Source organism: Equus quagga, chromosome 3 (assembly GCF_021613505.1).
Source record: "Equus quagga isolate Etosha38 chromosome 3, UCLA_HA_Equagga_1.0, whole genome shotgun sequence".
NCBI lineage: Eukaryota > Metazoa > Chordata > Mammalia > Perissodactyla > Equidae > Equus > Equus quagga.
Genome location: NC_060269.1, coordinates 33,025,757 through 33,050,324, shown reverse-complemented (window position 1 = coordinate 33,050,324; position 24,568 = coordinate 33,025,757). Strand labels below are relative to the sequence as shown.

General features: G+C 36.7%; 1 protein-coding gene across 4 annotated transcripts in view; it reads right to left on the bottom strand.

Moving 5' to 3' along the window:
• HHIP (hedgehog interacting protein) overlaps positions 1 to 24,568 on the bottom strand; it is a 100,235-nt gene that overhangs the window by 71,856 nt on the left and 3,811 nt on the right. For all 4 annotated transcript variants that reach the window (XM_046657373.1, XM_046657374.1, XM_046657375.1 and 1 more), the window contains exons 2-4: positions 22,232 to 22,424; positions 16,626 to 16,782; positions 15,753 to 15,954 (exon numbers count right to left, since the gene is read on the bottom strand). In XM_046657373.1, coding sequence (XP_046513329.1) covers positions 15,753 to 15,954; positions 16,626 to 16,782; positions 22,232 to 22,424 — 552 coding nt within the window. The remainder of the gene's footprint in view (positions 1 to 15,752; positions 15,955 to 16,625; positions 16,783 to 22,231; positions 22,425 to 24,568) is intronic.

The window sequence follows — 24,568 nt, the reverse complement described above, 5'->3', positions numbered from 1 at the left end:
GAGATCAGTTGTAAGACTTCCGTTGGAACTCTTATGGAAAAGCAGCTTCTGTTCCCCTGGATTTGCTAAGCAGGTAGGATGTAAGCCTGGAGCTGCTATGATCTGTGCTACAGAGCCTGCCCAAGAACAAAGCTACCACAGAGGAAAGTGCAGCCGACACAGGGGGAAGCAAAGCTGGGAGTTGTTTCGTTTTGTTTTATGATTAAGCCCATTTGAATTGAGTTTCTGTTCTTCCTAAGATCCTCTCCCTTTGCATTCTTTTTTCACTTCTTTCTAGACTCATTTCTTAAGCTGCCTTGCCTTCCAGACAAGGAGAAGCTCCCAAATCCCCCACAAGGGGAAGTAGGGCAGTCACAGCAGCCTGAAGAAGCCAACTAGTTACACAGGAGCCTGACATCACTGGGGGCTGGCCATCACCGTCCTTGCTCTCTATCAGAGAAAGAAACTCAGACTCCCTAGCTGAGTATCTAAGACTCTTTACGGCTACTGTCTTTTGCCTCAGTTTACATGTCTAGCCTGATCTCAATCCCTTCATGATGTTTCCTGCATGAAAGACTCTCCCCTCTTTTCTGTCCATGCCCTATAAGAGTCATTCTCTATGTGAAGCGCCACCATCCTCAGATGGATGAAGTTACCTGTCTTTTCCTCTGAAATTTCCCAGACTTTTGCTGTACTTTGATTATAGCATGTACCACGTCATTTATTCTGTTTCCTCTCCCTCACCAGATCTGAGTTTCTCATATCCCTGTTGCTTTTCCTGCTCACCATCCAGCCCTATGGGCAGAGCACTGATTATCCCTTGGCGAACTACCTTCCACACTCGAGGTCCTGTGTTTTGGGTTGGATTCCAGAGATGGCTCCAGAGATGGGCCCTGTTCAGCATCTAACACATATTACGAATGTATCTTCTGATCCATGTTTACTTCTACTGGTAATTGAACAGCAAGTTTCCAGACAATGATAATGTAGAACCGGCTGTAATCGTTAAAACCATCAAGACACTTTCACGTGGAAATTTTGACAAAACAAAACAAAAACAAACACACAAACAAAAACCACCTAGTAATATCTCACCAGGAGTGTACATGAGGACACACAAATGCTTTTGGTAGGATTACAATTAGGAAACAGCCAAAGATCCTTAGAATATTAGTGTCCTGATGTGTCATTTATTTTACTCTTAACTACTGTTTCTAAATTCGTTTCAAAATTGTGAGTTTGATTGTCATTTTCTCAAGTAAAATCTTCTTAGGGTCATCAAGGAATTACATCTACATTCTGCTTTACTGTTATTATATCTCCCAGATCCAAAGATAAACAACTGAGGGGGGATGGGGGTAAGAGGATCTTCTCTGCTGAAGTTTTTGGAAGCACATGCCTGGGTACTCCGAACATTAGTGTCACCAATTTAATATTTTCTCCCTCATTTAAAGATTGCTCCATGTCTGCTGGCAACTCTTTTACCATTGAGTTTCTCTCCTGGGTGGCATTTAAGCTATATTTAAAACTTACATCTTGTTTATATACACTCTTGAGCCAGAACCTTTGGTTTATAGGAAAGAATTTGCTGATCTCTTCTCTTCCCCACTAAAAAATTACTGAAGTTACACTAATTGCTTCTACAACTGCATATTGTTGATCTCCTCAAAGAGTTGATATCATATGCAAAGCTTAAACTGTTTGTCTTTGCTTATGCTACAATCTGAAATATAAATCAAAGAGATTATAGAAATATTCTACATTTAGTCTACGCATTTATATACCTAAACATTGTCTGATTAAAAATCAGGTGTGTAATTGTTTTGAAAAGCTTATCTTTGGCAATGTGTAAAGCCACACAGTCCTCTAGTATACGTATGTAAATATGTACATATACACATATTTTTAAATCATATAATGTACTTACAGACAATAAAACTGAGCAATGAGATACTTTAGGAAAGGATTAAAAATATGGCCCATTCAATGTCATCCAAAACTAACGGGAAAAGAAGAAAAATTAGACATTCATGGAACTAAAACATAAACATCTGGGTCTACCTAAGTCATGCCCTGATCATTAATGGGAAATTAATGATCTCTTTGCATTTCATATGTTGTAAAAAAGCATTAGTTCCCAATGTTTTCAGTATAATATAGCCAAATAAGGGTATATTGTTGTCATCCAAAACCAAATTTAAATTTGTATGTTTGATAATTTCAATGTACATTATAATCCTCAAAAAGCACAATAAAAGCTTTCTCGTATGGAGACAACAAAAAAATTGACAAGACTTGTTTTCAATAACTTAATATTTTGTGAAAAAAATAAATGCATTCTGATGCAATATCTTCATTCATCTTTAACGGCTCTCACCAATTTTCAAGTGCCACAATAAATTCAAATTAGCAAAATTACAGGGATTACATTTTCTACTGTGTTTTCCAAATGTCACCCAAGGCAGTTATAATTTAACTATGAATCTGTTTTGAACTCATTTATATTTCAACTCATGAAATGTTTGGTATTAGAAATTAAATTATAGAAATAAAAAGCTTACTGGCATGCTTCATCTTGAAGTTTAATGACAAACGTGTGGCTAAAACTATCTTACGGGCACAGGAGAGGTCTCTCTTTTAATATGATATCCGACTATCCAACAATGTGACTAAATGCCTCCCAGAAATTCAGAATTAGAAATGCAGAGGTTAGATAAAGTTAAAGGTCATCCCCCTACAGGCAAGAGGGGGCCAGCTCCCTACCAAGTTTCTAGCAGACCTGCTTCCCTAGGGCACATCATAAAAGTAATTTACTGACAACTCACCTTACCAGGGTCATTTGGGGCCTCAAGTCTTCTGGAATTCACTTTTAAGCAGCATGATTAAGTGGGGACAACTATTGGCCCTAAAGTATTTATGCTGAGAACAAATGTCTGTCAGAATTAAATTCTTTGTGTGTGGTGGTTTCAGACTTAAAAAAGATGTGTGCCCTGATGAAAAGCACATATATTCTATTCACCAAATTAAATCTTAGAATGAATATTGGTTAATTGATTTATTAGGTTTTAAAAAAATACTCCAGAAATCCGAATAGACAGCACAGCCTAATAAAACGGGGAATGCATTTCCCATGTTAGTTAAATCCTTTTCAGTCTTTTCTAGTCCAGTTTTGTCTCACACTGGAGGAAAAAGGCATTCACATTATTTCAAAGAAAAATGAAGATACTATTTAAACCAAGCCAAGAAACTGGACTTATTTTAAAATTGTTGCAAGAAAAGCTATTTCCTGATTAAAACAAATCTCCTGCTTTTAGTGTTTTTGATAATTTTGACATGAAATATTTGGTTTCACATTAGGTAGAGATGACTTTTCCACATTGAAAAAAATTACTAAAGGTTAAAATATGTGTGCATTGGATAAAATTAAAACAGATTATCTGACACTGTGTGTGGGAGACGGCTCTAATCTATACAGCGCATGGAAACGAAGCTGGTACTTCTTGGTAATAACAGGGGATGAGGCATACAATTTCAAGGAACACCCACAATGAAAATTATTCTTTCCAAACAGAGAATTGTTTTGGAATAAGTTAGGTTAATTGGCACCATGGGATTTCTCTCAAGGAAACACAGAGCACAGAAATCCTTACATGTGCAAGTAAAATGATCAAGCATTAACCTCTTTCCTTTTTCAATTTTTCACATCTAGTTTACTCTCTCCATAACCAAATTAACTTTTGTGGACTCACATGCAGGTAGAAAAGGAGATGGTTTTTTGCCAGCTTAATTTATAGCCTGAAAGACTGATTAGTTAAATGAGGTTCCATTGCCCACAACAAAGAAGAAACGCACTGAGGATATCTGGGAATATTCTATTTTTGAATGAATTGTTGGTATTTTATAAGTAAGATTATTATTTTATGCTTTAAATAGTTAGAAATTCCCTACAACAACATATGCATATCTACCTTATTAGAGGTCCATAGTTTTGTATTCTGACATCATTTTAATCCTCTCTGACTTTAGGATATGTTGATTTTGGCCTCTTATCTAAATCCAAGTGTAATTATCCTTTTAAAAAATAATTACCTGATCCTCTTTCTCTATTTAAATGTGCATTTCCCAAGGAGGAACGTTTGGGGGAGGGGGGGTGTGTGTATACACAAGTAGTCTTTAGTTGTGGTTACCATTTTCATGAATTATTGTTTACAACTGGTACAGAATGAGCCCTCTTCTTTGTACTACCACAATTGATATTTTCCTGTAATTTACACCCTTTCACCAGAACCCATTAAATGTCCTGTGCGGCTAAGGTACTGAGTTTCAAAATTTGCACTTTATGGGAAAGAAGGTACAAATTCAGTAAACACCATGTGTACAAATGCTTACGTTTAATAAGGTAAACTTCTACCACAAATATTAACCCACTGAAAGTTGGACCTGAAAGGAACCTCAGCTATTATTGATCCTCTCACTTTATCCTCAAAAGTTGAGCTCAACTGGTCAATGACTGGACCCCAGGCACAAAGCACATTCATAGCAGAGCTGGACTAGAAGTCAGAACTCTTCCCTATATCCCTGCTTCCACTCTTGCCTCAACTAATCTACCCTCTACATGGCTGCTATTGATCTTGGTTAAAAAGCTGAAGTCAGATCACGTCACTCTTCTGTTCAAAATCCTCCAATGATTCCTATTAAACTCAGAGTAAAAGCCAAAGACCTTAGTAGAACACGTAAGGTGCTACATTATCTGATGCACACTGGGGCGATGCACACCCCACCAACTCGGAGATGCTCAATTCCAATACTTTATTTCCTAAAATTATTCTCCTCTTCCTTCACTCAGCTTTATACTGGTCTCCCCGCTAACACACCAAGCCTGCCCACTTCAAGGTCATGGTGTATCTTCACCTTCAAACCCAGGTTTGAAAACTTATCACCCTGTGATCCCCACACGTTAAAGACATGATCCTGCTGTTCACTGAAACCTGAAGTCTCACTTCATGCTGAGTTACTCAGCTTTTAAAAGTTTAACTGGAGCAATGGTGACCATATAGAAAGGTGAGTGCACCTATTTGTAATGTGGCAGGGTGCGCAGGGGGACACTGACTGGGTTTCTGTATCAGTACTAAGGAAAAAAATAATCAGAATAAAGCAAAGTAAGCGCCCCACTCTGAGCCTGGGCACTCACGGCGTTTCCAGTGCCTGAGTCACACTGACCCCTTTCCTTACCATGATTCTCCTGGAAACAGTTGGAGACTTGCACTCCTTTCTATTTCACAGAATTCTAGAGTTAGAAAGGACCTAAGGTATCATTTAGTCTCGTCTTCTGATTTCAAAGATCAGGACGCAGAGATCCCAGAAGGTAAAGCAGATCGCTCCAAGTCACACATCACTGGCAAACTGGTGTCGTTGTCTTGGCAGTGGGTGAGAGCTACAGCCATGCAGCGATCATTTCTCACACACACCCAACTGAGGTGGGATAGTATAGGACCTTGACACATTAGGGATCAAAGATGTTGACAACTGATGCTGTCACCCAAAGTTTTACTTAGTAGTACCTCTAATAATTAATTATTTACAAGGGAAGAAGCTCACCTTGGCAGCCACACCCATAAGACTTCTTCCTTGTTTTTGTGCAGAAGTTTTATATGTATTGACATTTTACCAAAGCCAGAATCTTAAAATAGACACACACACACACACACACACACACACACACATACACAACCTTCCTTAGACAAGGAGACACTGTCTTTAAGTTGCAATTAAGAAACTTGCGCAATTAAGGAACTATGCCAACTATTGGGTAAATCTTTCTTGAGCTGGCTCCATTACTGCAAGTCACAATATCCTAAGATCAGCCGCAGGGTGATGTGCATAGAAACCCTGGGCGTAAATCCATTATTAATGTCATGAGGTCAACCTGATCTTCCAAACCCCTGGAGATTTAAACAGAAGCTTTAATGGTGGTACAGGGAAAAAAACCACAGACTGGGTAAGAGAGAATGAGCTACGTGGCTTTCTCAACCTCAGGTCACAGGCTGGAGTCCAGTCTAAGCTGGTAATTGATAACTTATGACAGATGTTTGGTGACCTGTGTGTGGAGGGAAGTCAGTTCAAGTTTTGTTTCACTTTTCCTGAACAGGTGTGTTCACATCCCTCCACAAAGCTGTTTGCACTGTGGGAGACTCAGCACCAAATCTTTCACAGAAAGGCTAAGAATTTAACGGGAATTAAATTTGGTTATCTTTTTATCCTCTTAAGAGCAGTGCTTTCCTAATTTTTTTCCAACTCCAAGCATTTTCCATTCACCCTGGATACACAGTCTTTTCCTTTTATAAGCATCTCTTCTGAACAGTTTCACACTGTTGGCTGCGGGTTCTTAGAACAGATGTGTTTTCCCTATCTAGAAATAGCCGGAGGACAGATGTCATTCTATTTAAGTTCATGATCCATTTGGATCAAAGGTGCTTTAGGATAAGAGGCTGGTTTAGAAACAGCTTATTAGAATATTTTTTTAAAAAGGTAAAGAATTAAGTTACTCGTAAAGAGAAAGCCAGAATATTCAATACTTGAATATTTGAAAGAAATGTTCTTTTGTCAAGAATTTTGTGGCAATATATAAACCTTTAAGATCCTTTGTCATAATGATTTATTTTTTTATTAGCTTTAGTTTATTTAGTGATTTAGTTCTACAATCAGATTAAATAATTTTGACTACAAGCAATGATGGAATTAGTTTAGATCAAATTCATTGATGTTCTCTCTGTTCTTGTTCTAATATATATATGTGTGATAGAGTAACTAGCATATATTTTATCTTAAGCAAATAATTATTTTTTATAGATTTTCTGTGATTTGAAGTTTAGGCCTATGGACTTGTACAACATTTTAAAATGAATGGATGGATGAATTTAAAATTAAATTGTATATGGCATGCCCTGATAGAGTAAAAAGAAATTCACTAGAAAAAGGATTCAAATTTTACCTCCCTTTTGATGGTAATTCCTGAGAGCCACTGTGACCATATGCACTGTCACCTGGTATCACAAAGTCAAGCTGGGATAGAAAATTACACGATTTAGAAAGAAGATTTTTTTCAAGCTTTTCTCATTACAACACATTACAGAATAGTCTTGATAAATAGCACCTTATTTTTCAAAGCATATTTTGATTGGAAAGTCCAAAGATGATTTTAATTTCTAGGCAGTGATCTAGTTTTTAAAAACACTTTAGAAATGTCCCCAGTTCTGGCCACCTTGATGTTGTAATAGTTCAATATAATCACAGAGTTTAAAATAACTAAATGTCAACTGATGAGTATTACCAACAAATGCATTAAGATGTATTGTAGTAATTGATAACATATTTATTATATATAAATATTATATATGTATAAATAATTATCTTTATATATTGATTATATAAATATATAAACGAAAGAAACGTATAGATAACAAACTCCTCAAATTGGTCTTAGGAAGTTAGACACAAACCAAAGGGCAGTCATGCTCAGAGATTTAGGAAACTTTCTGTAAAATATTGAGTTAACGTGACAGGAAAAGTGTCTCTTGAAGCCTGGGGTCTGAGAGGGAGGTAGCTGAGATCATTCCATTTATATATTCTTGCACCTGATCTCAGCACATTTCACTGATAGACTGGTAGTGGTTGCCGAAACTTTGAAACTTTCTTCTAAAGTCCTCTCTTCCTTGACTTCATGGTACAATTTACTGATCTGTTCTTTTTTTTAAAAAAAAACTTTGTTGAGTAATACACTGTCTGTATCATGACATTACATGTTAATTTTATAGCAACTTTGCCCAATTGCTCCCCTCCCAAATCCTGAGATTCTAGATCTGTGCTTTGAGCAATAGTTACTAGTGGGCAAAAATATGTGCCTTCTTAGTTTTCAGTCCCAGTATATTTCCTTTGCAAATCCTACAATTTATTAACTCTATGGCAGATTGACACAAACCATGTTCCAAAATAAACACACAAAAAGACCTACATTACTCTAATATCCAGGTTGAGAAAAACTACTATGAAAGCAAGAAAGTTCTGATGAAAAGCTGCTGCCTACTCATGGGTCAGCTGCTCTGTGTTTCATCATCGTGAGGCATATGCTCTGAGAAACTCCAGAACTGGGGGCTTCTGCATAATGAGGTAGGTAGCAATGCCATACACCCAATGTCAAAAGGTGATGCTGTATAAACGAAGGTGCTGTCTTTCTCTAGTTATACATTTAAATTAAAATATATTCTAGGTTTACCTTTTTGAATTAAAGAAAACCCACACACATACATCATTATACCTTTGTTTCCATGGGACTGCCATACAGTTTTGGTGGGAATAATGCTAACACTACCAGAGAATTTTCATAAATTATCATCCAATCCCATACTAAGGGGGCTGTTAAATACCAGAGAGTAGAGTCACCACTAGCCCCTGCAGCTTGTGAGTCATTCTGGGGGCTTCCCCCCCTTTTCATGTTAGTATGATGGATGATGATAACAGCTAATGCTTACAAAGGACTTCAGATTCTGGTGACATCGTGCATGCAAAGTGTTAGGTGCAACCTTATTATCTCTGCAGATGAAGAAACCAGGCCTAGAGAGGTTAAATATCTTGCCCAGAGCCAAACAACCAGCAAACGGTGTGGGTGCAGTAACTGGAACCCAAGTCTGTCAGCTTGTCACTAGGCCTAGGTCCTCAGCTTCACTGTCCTGCCAGCCAGGATGAGCTGCACGGAGGGCGATAACACCCACCGTCACCAATCTCTTTTTCTTGAACAGGTCCCCAGTTTTTCCTCCTAGGCGGTGCCGCTGATCAGAAGCATACAGCAGCAGAGCACTGTGGTTGAGAGCATGGCAACAGACAACTGCCTTGGAAATCCAGCTCTGAGACTTGCTAGCTGTGTTATCTTGGGCAGTTTACTTAACTTCCAGGCCTCAGGCTCTTCATCCGTGAAATGGGATATTAATACCTGCCTCATATTGTTACTGTAAGGATGACAGAGGTAATCTATGTAATGGCTCAGCCAAGTAAGTGCTTAAAAAAATGGTGGCTATGATTAGCAAGAAAGAAGACCAGAGTATTCTTGCTAACAACATGGCTTGCTTGAAGACCACAGTATTGGGAAAGAAGAGCTATTGAATGTCTCTAAAAGAGAGTGCTGTACTACCTTCTACCACTTAGAGATAGTTTTGTGATGCCCACTATTTCCTTTCTAGTAGATAATACAGCCACTGGAAAGCAATACCAACTGATATCCCCAATAGCTCTTCTCTTTCTTCTTTCTAGGCAGATACAGCGAGGTGGTGGGGGCCACATTCAGATGGATGCTTTTGAAAGGGGGCAGAGCCCTTCTCTAGAGTCTGGACTTCTTAGTTTTTATCTTGTTTTAAATGATTACCATAGGACTTCTGAGATTTATAGGCTCTATTTCCTCCACTCTTCAAATCTTAGATAAATATAAAGACATTAATGTGAAAACTTTCCTCGCCTCAGCTGTGACTTATGGGGCCTCAAATATAGAAGAAGGCAGGCCTTTCTCTACTCAACTGGAGGGACATCGCATACACCACTCCAGTAAAAACATGCAGTGTGAGGAAAAATAAGTTATAGATTAAATGGGCTTATACTGGCAGCTACTATATCTATGCACATTTATATTTACTAAAATGTTTTATCAAGAGAATGGCAAATGCCAAAATAAAGAAATAAGAACACCGGAAATGAAAACTGATCTAACCAAACGGAAAATTACACTGAGATTATTTCACATGACCAAGGGACTTTTTGCTTTACAAAAAATAAATTCTCTGTGGACATCTACAGTAGGTTTACAATGAGATTAAATTTCTTTAAAAATGAAAAACAAAATTTTTAGAGCATACAGGGCATTTTGACGTAAAGTGTCAGCAACACTCAATAAAATAAAGAGAGTTGGATTCAATACTGTATCATTCCTACCTTGATAGAAAAAATAACTGTAGTCAAAAATTTTACTTTCAGATTGACGTTTTGTTAACATTCTAACTTAACAGTTTGGATCCAGAATTTTAAACTACCAAAAAAGAAAGGCATTTTAAAGTTTTTGTGTTGGAGAAGACTATTCAATTAGTTCTCTACCACTTTTAGAATGAATTTATCTAATGGTTATTTCCACCACTATAGAAATTCTCTCTTAGTTGAGGTTTACTAATGTCTAATGCAGTAATCTGATAGGTCAAAAATCTTTACAATGTCAAGTATACAAAAATATTCCAAATAGTGAATCTTCTATTGTAATATTTACTAAATACATTTTGCTGCTTTCTTTCAGCTCAACACATGCTTTCTTCCAAACTAAAGCATGCTTAAAAGCAGAGTTCTAACAGTTTTCCTCAGGAGGGATTTGATACACGGCCGAATCATCACCATATGTATATGTGTGCACGCTATGTTTCCAATACTACTTTTGAAAAGTAAATTGCTTCTCTCATCCGCTCTGACTCATTTCACTCGAACAAAAAATACACTAACATTTCATGGGCTGCTATAAGATCACAGATTAAAGAGAGGAAAATGTGAAAAGTTAGGTCTGTGACAAACTTCAGAAAAGTAGGACATCAGCTCCAACGGGTTGACGAGCACTTGGATTTCACTAAACTTTCGATGCTCATAATTATGCGTGTGATTTACAAGCATGTGAAATCAGAGGCTGCCCTGTGAGGGCTTGCCCCGGCGCACCCTGCGTCCTTCTCCACATGCTCTTGTGGCTCCCGGGCGCCCGGGTCGCTGTCTCTCAAGAGCCCCACCTCAATGGGCTCAGTCACCCGGACAATCGGCAGCTTTCAGCCTTACGTCCTCTCCTCCTCCAGTAAAAGGACTGCTTCGAAAAGCATCTTTTGAAATGAGGATCCAAGTAGATAGAGAGGGACAGGAGTCCAGTCACACTTGTTCCAATGATAGACAAGTCTTTCAGCTTTGTCTCCTGCACACTGCAAGCCGAAAGGGCTGCTGCGGCTGTGAGCCCTCCGTCCTCTCATTGGTCATGATAACTGAGTGGCAGAGAACGGTGCTTGTTGGTTTCCTTGACAGGCCACCCTGTAGGTGACAGGTGCAGGCTTGTCTCTACTGCTGCACATATGCAAAGCCAAGACTGACTTTCAGATCTTTGGGAGTCAGGGGAAGTTAGCAAAATTACACTAGAGTAACTTCTGGTGTCCTTGTCATTTTTTACAAGAGTTTTCAGATCTAATAGCAAACTACATATTTTTGGAACAAAATGGTAAGTTTTGCCAACTAGCTGAATACTAGATTCAAAAAAAACCCAAAAAACAACAACCCCAAGCCAACAAAAATTTAATGGGTAAAGCAATTGTCCAGTTAGAATTAGTTGTTAAGATTTTTAAATATCATTTTTCAAAACTTTATATCAAGAATCTTACATGTTGCGAGAGTTAACTCTCTCCTCTCTCCAAGTACGCAAGTAATATGCGTGGGCCAAGTAAATAAGAAAAGGTACACGACAAATGACAACTGGTGTCCAATCATTTGCTCCCAGTGGTCATTCAGTAACAGGACTTGGGCACACAGTGGGTAGAGACAAACATGTCTCATTCAACGTCTAACTGACCCAGGGGCTGGCTTAGTTTAGACCAGTGGTTTTCAAATTGGCTACACATTGAAATCACACCTGGAGAAGCTATAAAAACATACCAATGCCTGGATCCCAACCCCAGATATTCTGGTTTAATTTGGGCCATGGAACTTTTTGAAGTTCCCAGACAATTATACTGTGCAGCCATTCTTGAGAACCTCTGGGCTATCATTCCCAAGGACTTCAGATAGATGAAATAGATGAAGCTGGTTCTAGCACTTGCCAGAAGTTCTGATTCAAAATTCAGATATAAGCTCAACTGAAAGATTTCAAATCACCAGTATCTTGGAATTTCTCTCTTTGGGATAAAACAACAGCAGCAACAAACAATGTACATGCAACCTCCGCCCCATACATACACACAAAATGAAGATTAATTGAGAGTCTGCTCACCAGTTGGACACCTGAGCCATTCTTTACAGTGTCGGTATTAGTGGTTAGCTTGTACAATGCACTATTGCCAGACATCTCTCAAATCACTACATATTTTTAAAACATATTTCTGACTCATTCTTTACTTGGCAACTTCACAAAGCTCAGTCTTCTAGGATTTGAGCTGTTGTGAATGGCATCATCTCTTCCTTAATGGAATGACAGCTTTAATTCATATGGCACAGAATTTATTCCATTAATCCAACTCCACGATTTATTTCTTATAGCAAAAACAAGTCAATTCCTTACTTTTTGTGCTTTGCATTTTTGCATATAAGTTTTGCTTAGTAAACGTAGACAGTTATGCTCACAGGATACTGAAATCTCCTACAATATAAGTAGCACAATCTGGGTGTTTAAAAACAAGACGTTATATTTTTAGTTTCAGTCAGGACCCATTTAGGGAGGAGTTGTCCAAGTTCCCTGAATGACTGGCTCTTTGACGGTCGCTATAAGAAGCAGAGCTGGTTGAGGTTTAAGGAGCTCAACGAAATCCAGCTCCCTGCCACAAAAAGGTCAGTCCTTTACCATGTGACAGAAATCACCGTCAATTCTTAATTGACAATTAGCAGAAAAGGAAATCTAGATTCCCTTATAGCCAGCACTAGCCTTTAGAAACTCTAATAATCAGGAATTCATCTTTATGTCTGATGTAATATACTCATACTGGTCATTAATTAATATTGTGGGGGACTGTCACTGTGGTTTGTCTTGTTTTCATTTCAAAGATATGAAGGTTAGGTTTAGTATACATTATTAATTCTATTATCTCAGTATTGCAATCAATACTTTGGTCTGTTAAAATAGCTTTTTTCCTTCTCTTAGGATTTTCAAACAAAGAATAGAGAATAAGTAATATACATGATAATTTATGAAAACTCCTATTTGCATTATTTATGCAAAATGATTAACAAACATAGAATGTTGCCATGAACACACTATCTATTCATATATCAAGAAGGCTGAAAAAATTACTGTGAAATTGTTGTGAAAGTATTTTGACTTCAGAAGTCTCTGAGGGGCACACCCCAAAAATTAATGGAACGGTCAACTCATGAATGTGTTGGCATCTGCCCCACCACACCAACAGTAGCCTCTTCTAACACTTTCAATCCATGACTTGTGACAGGAGTTCCATGGAGACTGAGATAAAGGCCAGTTATAGTAGAACCTACTTGGGGGATAAGGATGTGGTCTTGTTATTCACTACACGGTATACGCTCAAATATCCATGTGATGGATTCCTACCTTATTGATCCCTAGTGCCAAATACTAAGGGAATTCAAAATAATGCACTTCAAAACATGTCATATTCTGTAACTCTACATCTGTAGAATCATGTATTCCACATCTGTAGAACAATGGATTTTGGAGTTTATTTCAAGCCCCAGCAGCCCTGGAGCTCTCCTGGGAAAGCAGGGTCAAAGGGGTTCTGCAGAATTTCTAGAGGCCTGCAGAACATGGCATTGTCATAACTTGGTCTGTACAACTTTATTGCATGATGAAACGTCTCAATGCCAGAGAAGATAAACTTTCATTCCATATCCCAATGAATGGGCATAAATTAAAAGAGAGGGATTCTGAAGTCACTCTAATTGAAAAGGAGACATTCTTTTGGCAGTTAAATTGAAGTAGAAATAAGAACACCAGTTTCTCACAACAAAATTTTCAAGTATTCTAAGCCCATTTCTTTCACCTACATTTATATCTTTTTAATACCAACATTTTTACTAAAATAATATTTGAAAATCATATATTATTATCTCAAATACTTGAAAATATATTATATTTTAGAGCAAATTAGCAATGTATATCATGGTGTACTTCCTTCAACTCAGTGATGGTCTTTCTATGAATGAATTTTAAGGAAGTCATCTATGATCAGATTAAAGAATATATACAAGAATGATAAATAACACAATTTACAATGATAAAAACACTGCAGTTATCCTAAATGTCTCATAATAAGGAAATGGAACACTCAAAAGAGAGAAAAACTAAGTTTTTGAGAAAAGTTTCCAAATCTGGTAATGTAGTTATAACATATTGTTAGGTGAAAAAAGAAGGCTAAAAAGATATATATATGACTTGATTTCAATTTTATTTTAAAGTTTCTTAGGAAAAAAGCTACAAGAAAACATGTTCTTCTGGTGTGTTTCCACATATTAATAGAGACCTGTATTACCTTTATAGTCAGGAAAAATTGATTTAATTTTAATATAAAAACTGGAAGAAAGTGTATCAAAATGTTAATAGTGATATTCTTTCATTGACGGGATTATAGGTGATGAATTTTTAAATACTTTCCCCAATTTCTTTTCTTTTATAGAGAGCATGTTGCACTTTCATAATTAAGAAAAACACACTGCTGGTGAGTAATGCACTTGTTGCTGCATCTTTATTCTTTGCTCATTGGGTACCACTGGCAGTGAGTTAGCAGAACGCAGTTCAGAACGTATTTCTTGAATTCTGATATGCAAAACACTAATGCTTCATTTTAAGAGACTTTGGATTATTTGCCATGAATTCTAATGAAAACTTTCATTGGGAGAAAGTTGAAAATACTGAGTTAAACAGATTTTCCAAACGATCTGTGTCTTGATGCCAAAGTCCTTTTCCTTAAAGGACCATTAATACCATAAGGTACTTCTCTTAGGCAGCATGTCTTGGTGATGCTGCCAAAACATGAGCCTGAGGTTGGGTGGTCCCAACAATGAGGCACTCCTTGTATTCTAATTGAGTCATTCTAATTATTTTACATGGTAGGTACTGAATAGATACATATCAGGAATATATTTATATGTTTTCTGACTTGTTTCTTCTGGTTTTGACGTTCTTACCTTTGAGTAGAATTCAACAAAGCAAGAAGGAGTTTATTTCTATATAAGCAGAAGGGTAGAAATCCTCCTTTGATTTTTTTTTCTAGTCAAGAAATGAAAAAGATAACCAGTTCTTCCCAAATTATGCAGATATTTTGTTTCATTCTAAAATAGTCATGAGCTGTTAAATGTGTCTGAATTTTAGAATGCGACAATTTGCTTGACGGCTTAGTACAGCTAATATTGTACTGTGTTACCCCCTTGTGAAAGAAACTTCAAAATAATTTTATTTGTATACCTACTAGATTATTTAATATGAGAACTCCAATTGGAGAATTGAAAAAGAAGGCAATAGATGTGCTTATATATTATAAAGATGGCCAATTATAGATAAAAATATTTGACTTACCTGTAAAAACATTGTACAAGGAAGTCACAGTAAAAGGAGCATTTTTTATGACACAGACTCAAAAACAGATGCAGTAAAAGAATGATTTGCAAGTGCCAAAATAACCAAAAGACCTCTTTGTTTCTAGTAGCAAATGCTGATATACAATTCTAAGTATTATGCCTGTTAAACAATATTTAAACAAATACTTTATAAAACCAAGAATTATTTTAAATGTGCAAATTACATGGGGAAAGCATGTCAAAATATCAATCTGATTGTACTGGTTAATAGTCACCAAATAACATTAAAAATTTAATGTCATTGTCCCGATTCAGTTGCCATAATTATTGTTCCCTTATGTTGTCTCCTTATTTTCTCCTTAAATATTCCTTCTTTTATTACAAAGAAATACCTCCAGTGAGGATAACACTAAAACAAAATCAACATAGCCAGAGCAAAGATAAATAAAATTTAAAAAGCCAACCTTTATTCCACTTTGAACAAGTTTGTGAATGTCCAAATAAGGCTCCTTGAAAATTTCTCCTTCAGGGGTAAGTATCTTCACGTAACCTTCTTTTTCCAGAATGAAGAGACGGTGCGAGCCATCCCCACTATGCAGGGCGCTGACAGGCTGGCGCAGCCCACTCACAACCTCCTGAATACAGAAGCAGTTGTGTTTGTGCTTTCTAAACAAATTAAAGAAAACCAGTAAGCTTTTCTTGAGATGAAGGAAGTAAGGGATGCATTTAGCATCCTTTTCAAAATATATTTCCTCTAGGCATCAATGTTTTTGATATTCATTAAGGGCTGCTAACCCAAGGTCACAATATGATTCTTTTACATTCTTTTCAACGGAAAAAAACAAAAGAGCCTTCTAAGAAAGTAAAAGAGAGAAGCAAAACATGTATGTATTTTAAAATTTTCTAAGCTCAATATCTCATCTTCCAGTGACAATAATTAAATTAGCTTTACTCACAATAATTAAACCTTACAGAAAGACACTCAGAGAGAAAGATCTAAGATCTACTTATAAAACCCTGATTTGCTAATAATAATTGTGCTGAATATTTCCACAGCACCCTAAGTTAATAACAATCATAAAATTCAAGTTTAAAACTATATTCATAAAATTCACATGAATCATAGAGAAGCCAAGCTCATAACAGAAGATTAGTAGCCTAAACATTAAAAGCATTTAAGCTAATATGATTTTAGAGAAGCAAACTACCAGGAAAAAAAAAATCTGGAGGACACAGCTGCTGGACATAAGCACAGACAGTTGATTGACTGTCAAAACCACAAGATTTGTCAGTTTGGGCTTTTTCTTTAAGATTAACGAGTATTTATCTTTATGAACCTGCTCATCTCTTCCACTTTGTCATATTCTTCCATCTGATCCAAGTAGTTAGATGCTGGTCCTCTGATCTGTTTTCTTGGGAAATCTGGAAAGCACAACCCGCCATCTTTCCTTGCATAGTAAAAGCAAAACTCATCTGCAGTAGTTTGAAGGAAACCTTTAAAAAAACATAAAAAGACTCATTAGAAATACTTGGTGTCATAGTAGAAAACCCTATTTGAAAGATTAAATATAGGAAAAGAATTTTTAGAAACTATACGAATATGCTAGGGAAATATATAGACAAAAATAAAAGGAAAGAAAAACAGTTTTTTGGCTTGGGATTTCCATTTTTAACCAAAATTTAAGAATTGCAGTAAAAGTGAGATCATATTGTATTGGATATTTTAAAAGGCTCATTTGAAATACACATGATACAAACTCAGCATTAATCTTATTACTGCATTGACTCTATTTTCAAGCTTCCCCATTACCATATGTTGCACTTGTAAACTTATCTGATCACCATGCAGCATTTTTTTCCTACAGTACCAATAACTTCCTAAGAAGGACAACTTAGAATCAAGAAAGAGATAGACAATCAGGCGCCAGTTTTGGTCGTTTCACAATTCTTACCATATTGTCACTCACATATGATTGAATAATCAATCTATTGAATATTGCAAGGTCATTATATGCTATAATAAATGACTGACTCACTATGCAATGATCCAGCACTGAATTGATGCTAATAATACAGCCTCCATTTTCAAATATGTAGGTGAATTTTTCCTACACCTCATCCTTTAATTATGTTTAATGTTTTGATTTTTACCTAACAAATCAGATTATGGTACCATCAATTTTGTGATAAAGGCATCTAGTAACTGAGTGGAAGTTTAGAAATTGTATAACGGGTGCAGGTTTGCAAGGATTTCTAAGAACAAGAATTTGGGGACAACCAAATGAAGCTTATCTAGCAAACATAAAAGATCAAAAGTTTATTTTCTGTGAGCTTGACGTAGGTCCCCTCATACCTAAAACCAGTCTTAGAATCTTGACTTAACTTTTGGATGAAATGCATCACCCCTAAATTTCTGAGACAGACTCTTCAAGGCCAATATCTAACCAGGCTATTGGGAAACATCTTCTCTTCGGGAACCAGGCAAGTAAGAGCAGATGTCCACGGGAGTGTGTTTGGGGGGGGGGGGGGGGGTGGGGGGGGGGGACAGAAAAAAGAGGCCTGGCAGCTGGGAAGGGTGCTCCATGGGAGGGGCAAGGCAGCTGGAAGGAGGTTATCTTTCTTTGAAAAAATTCAGGGATTAGAAATTGGGGAGCAGAATGAAGGCTGCAGCAGCATTTACTCATCTTCAGCAATTCACTGTTGGCAAAAGATAAGTTTATTCCTCATTCTTTAATGTCTAAGCATATGGATGAAAATCGCCTAGGCGTGTTAAACAAGTCTGCTTGAGGTAAAAAGAAGAGAAGGAAAACTGAGTTGTTAAATCAAACTTTTCACAGTTTGGGGCTAGATCTTTTTTTGGAGAGATATATATATATTTACCATCAGGCGGCAAGATCTCCATGCCAATATTATGCATGCAGGAATACTGTCATACTCTGGATATATTTATAACTGAACGTGCAAATGAGAAATTTTGTTTTAATGTAATGTTTGCCTGCAGGGTCACAGGAAAATTTCAAAGTGCAATTCCGAAGAAATTTCGAGTTTGCGTTTTCAAAAAAAAGATCTGTATTCTAGCATTACAGTCTGCAAACCAATACCATGTGAAGGGGAAATTAATGAACAATGCTGGTGGCTGATTCCATTTTACAACGAATTATTAGCTGGGGACGAACATGAGGAAATGAGAAATCATTTTCAAGTGGAACATCTGAAGATTAATGAGGGCAGATTCATAAACTCTGTGGCTCCAGAGGTACTATGCTCTCTTAGCAAATGAAAAAACAAAACAAAACAAAAACCCAGAATGTTAACAATGAATTATCCCTAGCTTTTCACAGAATCTAGACTAAATGAATAAGTGTGAAGGAGAGAGCCAACTCAGAGGACCTTTACACAAAAACATGGGCATTTTTCTTATGATTATGATACTTGAATGGGAATATCTAATACTTTTATTAATACTTTATCTTAAATAATTCAATTTGGGGGACAGTGATGAATAAGACATATTTTGCTGTGAAGAGCTAAAAGGGATCTGGTTTCAGGACACTGGGCTAACATTTATTGCCAGGGAAGATGTAATTTACTAAATGGCACCCTTCTGCTTGGAAGAATAGATTGAAGAGCATTTTACTGAAGGTGGGTGTCTAGCTCACCCTGGATCATCATAATATGATCAAGTCTACTAACGATGGCGGTATGCTGATCATTCCAGCAGCTGTTTGGTTTTTGTTTTGTTTTGTTTGTTTGTTTTACTCCTGATAATTTATCGAACATCTTGGACCTGTAACTATTCTCCTGGATTATGAACCCGGTCCTACTATACCACAAAGCACCCTATAAAATACTGACATGGAAATAAATATCCTCTGTGGAGTACTCTAAGCTCTAGCTTTTCTCTCAGCATGTATGATAGAGGAGAAAAGTTATTTTTCCTCATTATATATGATGTTCATCATGATAAGGAAAAACTGAAAATACCCACTGTCAGTAAGGCCTACACTCGAGAACATTTTCTAGCAGAGGTACTGAATTTGGATGTGTCCGTCCCTTCCTTCTGGTCTGCTCTCCAGGGGACTAAGACGACACATATGTAAGATATCTGACTGGGGTCAGGAGTGGCTATGGACTAGAGAAACTCAGTGGAATCAAACCCTTGACCTTGGCCTCATTAGCAACAGGATTAAACCAATTGAACTAATTGTATGCAGACATTTCACACTACAATAACCTACAGCTGAGGAGATGACGGTCTGAGTGATAAAAATCATTATGATAATGAGTGTAAAGGAAGAAGCAAAGCCAAGAGATGTCCCTTGAAATGCCTTCCACAGAGTGTATTATGCTACCACTTAGAGAAAGCAAAGCATCTACTCTGCCCATCAGAATTCAGGCAGAAGAAAAGACCTGTGGTGTTGAGCAAGGAGCTCCTGTGTGAAACATTGGTATTTTTAGAAGTTTTAAGAATTTACTTCCCTAAGTAAATTCACAACTGGAGAATATTTTGATTACTAAAACACTGGTGTAAGCTCACTATACTGATTTTTAACTTTTCTCATTTTTGCGTAAATAGACCATAAATATTTCTGAATTAAAGTTTCTAGAAAGTAGTTATCTTTCAGGGATACTTATTCTAAAGCCACTGGCGCTTTCTTAAAGCTTTGACGGGACAGCAAAGGGATAGTCATTTATACATTTATTTCTTTATGTAGTGGGCATGGGGGAAAACATGAAGATGTCTCTGGAATTATTTTCTGTCTCCCAACTCCTTTCAGCATTAGCCTTCTCTCAGCAAAATACATCCCTTAGGGTAACCTCCTCTTCAAGTTTTTGATTTGCAGAAAGATGAGGCTAGTTAAGATATGTTGACTAGTTTCTTATAAAAAAGAACTACAAAGTAGCTGTTTTTCACAATTTTGAACTTCAGAGGAAAGTAAACCATGCCATTAAGTAGACTTAAGAAGGTAAAAACATTACAAATTTGCTTTTTGAGCAACTTTTGAAAAATGAGTATTTGCAAAATGAGTGTTCTAGAACTTTAAAGAGGCTTCTGTGTTGGGGGCAAGGGCTGAGGGGAGGATTACCGTCATATTCATCATACTTTAGGGAATGGGAACCTACATGCCAAGGATCAGTCTGGCTAACAAATTGATCAACAGAAGTAATACAAAGAGTGTGTTATTACAGCTCACTTTGGGGACAAGCATTTAGAGTGATTATTAGCATTTGACGGATGCAGAGAAGGCCCCTTTGCTTGTTGCTAAAGCCTGCTAGCCTGTCCCTAGAAAGCCCCCTCGCTGCTCCATCCACCACTGGAGTGGGGCTTTCATCTGGTTATCTTTCAAGGCAGCCTGGGTGGCCACCAAAAGCACTTGACATCTTGATGCACTTCAGCAGTTTTACATATATACAAACTTTGTAGAAAAATAAATTTGTCATTCGTCACCACATATGTTGTTCTGGGGAGCGAGGTGCTTGCAGTTCTGGCTCCTGAGCTGTTTGCTGCGCTCTCTCTTTCACTGGATATCGCTTTTTGTTGTTTGTTTTGGAAGCTAAAATAACTTCAGATACATGAAGACCCCCATAGACAGGTCCCTCAATCCAGCATAGTTGTATTTATCTCAAGTAGATCAAGGTAGACAAAAATACTATGTTGGTATCACTTTCAACTTACAGCAGTAAAGGCAACCCTTCAAGACCTGAAATCTGCAGCAAACCTTTATGGGACCTAATCTGTTATCACTTCTCGGCAGGCCATCTAGGCACCTGTGACCTATTCTACTTTACTTTGGGGAATGTGATAAAGAGGAAGAAACAGCTGGTTTAAGAAAGACTTAGAAACATGGCTGTAGTTTATAAAGACAATAATAATATTTTCACATTGAATGGGTTTAGATATGTGTTATGGTACACCAAAGGAAGCAAGCAACCCTAGTCAAAATGTTTTCTTAGGTTATTAAGAGAGCTCTATAAAAAAATACAAAAAAATTCTATGCTTTTCTGGGTCAGAGAGAAAAGTAAAATGGGTATAGCAGTGACAAAAAATTCTCCAAGTGCGTCCTACAGTTCTTAAAGAGCTTGTCTTTTCCTTCAATACTATTTAGTTTTATAAACTATTAGCTTCTGTGGATTTCTTTCTGTGTGATTTGCCTAACTAAACAGAATCTATCTCATTAAATTCTTTTCTACATCTACGTTGATTCTTCCAACCAAAGCAATAATAACCAGAGTTTACAAACTTTTGATAGTAAAATTAATCAATGCCCAGGAATCTATATGTTTATTAGGGTCCAAAATATGATAGTGACCAGGTATATCTGGGACACTGTAGCATAAGAACTTCTATGTAGATCCTGTCACCTTCTCGTTGCACAACTTTGGTTACAACATTTCACTTCTCCTTGTGCTCCGTTTCCTCAACTGTCAAATGGAGACGACCCCATATTTCCTACTTACTTCACAGGATTTTTGAGGAGCAAATCAGTCATTATATGTGAAAGTGCTTTGTCAGGTGTTAGTTTTCGGATTTCTAATCCTACTTTACTTAAGGAAATACCTTAAAAGTCAGTGGACAGTCTGCATTTATACATCCGCTGTGTAGAAGATGAGGCTGTCTCAACATTGATGCAAATGGGTAAAGAAGACAGCAACAAGAAATTTGTACTGATAATCCAGTGTGTGTAAAGACTACCAACTGTATGATCCGTTTAACAAGAGATGCAAAACCTTTCATCAAAACAACATACCGTTTGTAGACTGAAATGACAGTAATCCTTTCAGCAGCAATAAAAGGTCACAAATTTGGAAAGGTTAATTATCAAGTAAAAACAGGTATTTTGAAAGGCGAGATAAATTTTACACCCTTGTAAGCAAGCATTGAAGAACAGGTCTCTTGTAAGGATTTTCTGCAGTAGTTTATTTCCTTCATCCATTTTTTTACCTGGAATGTGGCCTCGGCAAGTATAAAAGAATTCTTTGCAATAGTCTTTGCAGAGCAGGGGAAGTTCTAGGTCTCTTTCCAAGGCTTCTCTCTCGGGTGAGTGGAACAGGCTCTGGGAGTGTGGAGAGCACAGGGCACACTTGATTTCTTCCAGTAACTTCCCGCACTCTGTGTTGTTGGTGACAGAAAATATCTGAAAGCCACAAATCAGAAACACACTTCTTTAGTGGTGTGAAGTTAGGTTTAGCTATATTTTCTTGTAATCACATAAGTAGAAAAGTATAATTTAGCCAATTCAGTTGTCTGAAAAGAATTCTCCTATCAGAATACAGAACGCCTTTATGAGGATACAGTCCAGTCTCTTGCGTTGGGCTGGAAAAGCAGAGGGAGAGATGCATGAAAACGCTTCTTACTCTTGCAAATCAAATCCGTGCACCTGTCTTTCAGGTGTGAAAAATTAAACTCAATTATATTTAGATCCTTTAACTCTTTTATCACTTTACTCAGCCTCAAGTTGTATACTGACTGATATTTAACTTTGAAACTCCAAAACACCTTTATCTAACTGTATGCAAAGGAGAAGTTTTTAAGACATAGCGTATTTGTGCTTTAGGTGAAAATCTATTTCACTCTTGAAATTCCTAATATTATGTTCTCAAAAATGTTACTTAAGTTATATTTTCCTAATATCAATTAATTTTCAATCTATGTATTGCACAGGGAGAGTTTTCTAAAGGAGAAATCTCTCTCTTTCATGTTCTATAAAAATATCTGAAGCCGAATAAAACAGGTTTAAGACCAATTATTATTATTAATTTCATTAGAGCCAGGAAAAACCTTCTAACTAGTTCCTCAGGTATGTTATATGCATGAATAAACACGAGAGTTTAATAAAAGCGCTTTTGTCTACTATTTAGTGAGTTCTAATGAAAAACTGCATGTTTTATCCCTATTTATACAGCATCACGTCTTTTACTTCAGTAAGACCAATTTGGGAGTTACTGATTCACTGAGATTAGTAACTGGTAGATAAAATAGGTCTCCAGGTCTAGTATTAACTTTAAAAAACTGACTTCAGGAACTCTAATAAATATATAAGATCATAATCAGCACAATATTTGAGACACGAAATGTAGTGCTATCTAAATCAAGCATTGATTTTTCATATTAAAAAACACTAGAATGGGGTTGAATTTTATACCTTTTCTCAGTTTATATAACTATATTTATGCTTAATTATTTCTTTAGAACTATGAACTGAAGTTAACATTTTAAACTCTAGATCATTGTTTAAAGCAAACATTTCATTCACAAGTTGAGGTTCTAATTTGTCTAAATTGTATGACTTCTATTTTTTTAGGATAAAGGTAATCTAGATGATCACAAAATTTGGATCTGAAAGAGCAAGGCAACTAAAAAAAATCATTGAACACAAGCATGCTAAAATTTCACCATTGTAGTACTTTAAAGTCCAACAGAAGTTACCCTATTTCGGAAAAATATATATATGCACACACAATGTGTTGTAACTATTCATGATATTCAGAAAAGTTTTTATTAATCACAATTATATTTACATTTTAATTTTTATCAATTTACTTAAATAACAATTGCTTAAATGGTTAAGGTTTTCTAAAAGGAAACATACACCAGACACTTAGAATTTGCATTCCAAGAATGTTTTAAATGTCTTTTATTGTCCATACTCTGGCAGACCTCACCAGATCTATTCAATATTAATACTGTCTAACTTTGTTCGGTTTGTTTATCATACAGCAGTCCACTAAGAACAAAACAGCTACAGGATGCTGAAGCCACCTCTTTTGCTGGCTGAAAAACCGGAATGTAATTACCTTTGGTTTTATGGAGAATATGCACGCTCCCACTTTTTATAGCTGAAACAAAATGATCCCCGTATACTCTCCCAGCTGCTATCCAGGAAGAGCCTGATTTTAGTGCCTAAAGAATTTTGTCTTTTACAATTTTTGGAATGTGTCCTGGCCACAAGATCTCTCATCAAAAGTTTTAGAAATAGGATTCAATAAATTATCTGAAATCAAGTATAATATTATTCTTTGTAAAGTTTCATGCTGTTCCGGCCCAGCAGGATGGTAACATTTTGCTCTGTGTGAGGTCTGCAGTGTAAATACCTATTTGAAGATAGATAGAGCCATCATTCTGGCTTTGGTTTCAATGAACCAATAGTCTTACTGAAGTCAATTAAGCTGACTCAGTCCAAGCTGCAACACTGTTTTAGACAGATGAGTCCTGGTGTGGGGAAGATATTTTTTCTTCTATTTTGCCTATGTGTCTGTGTCTACAGAGGTCCTTAACTTT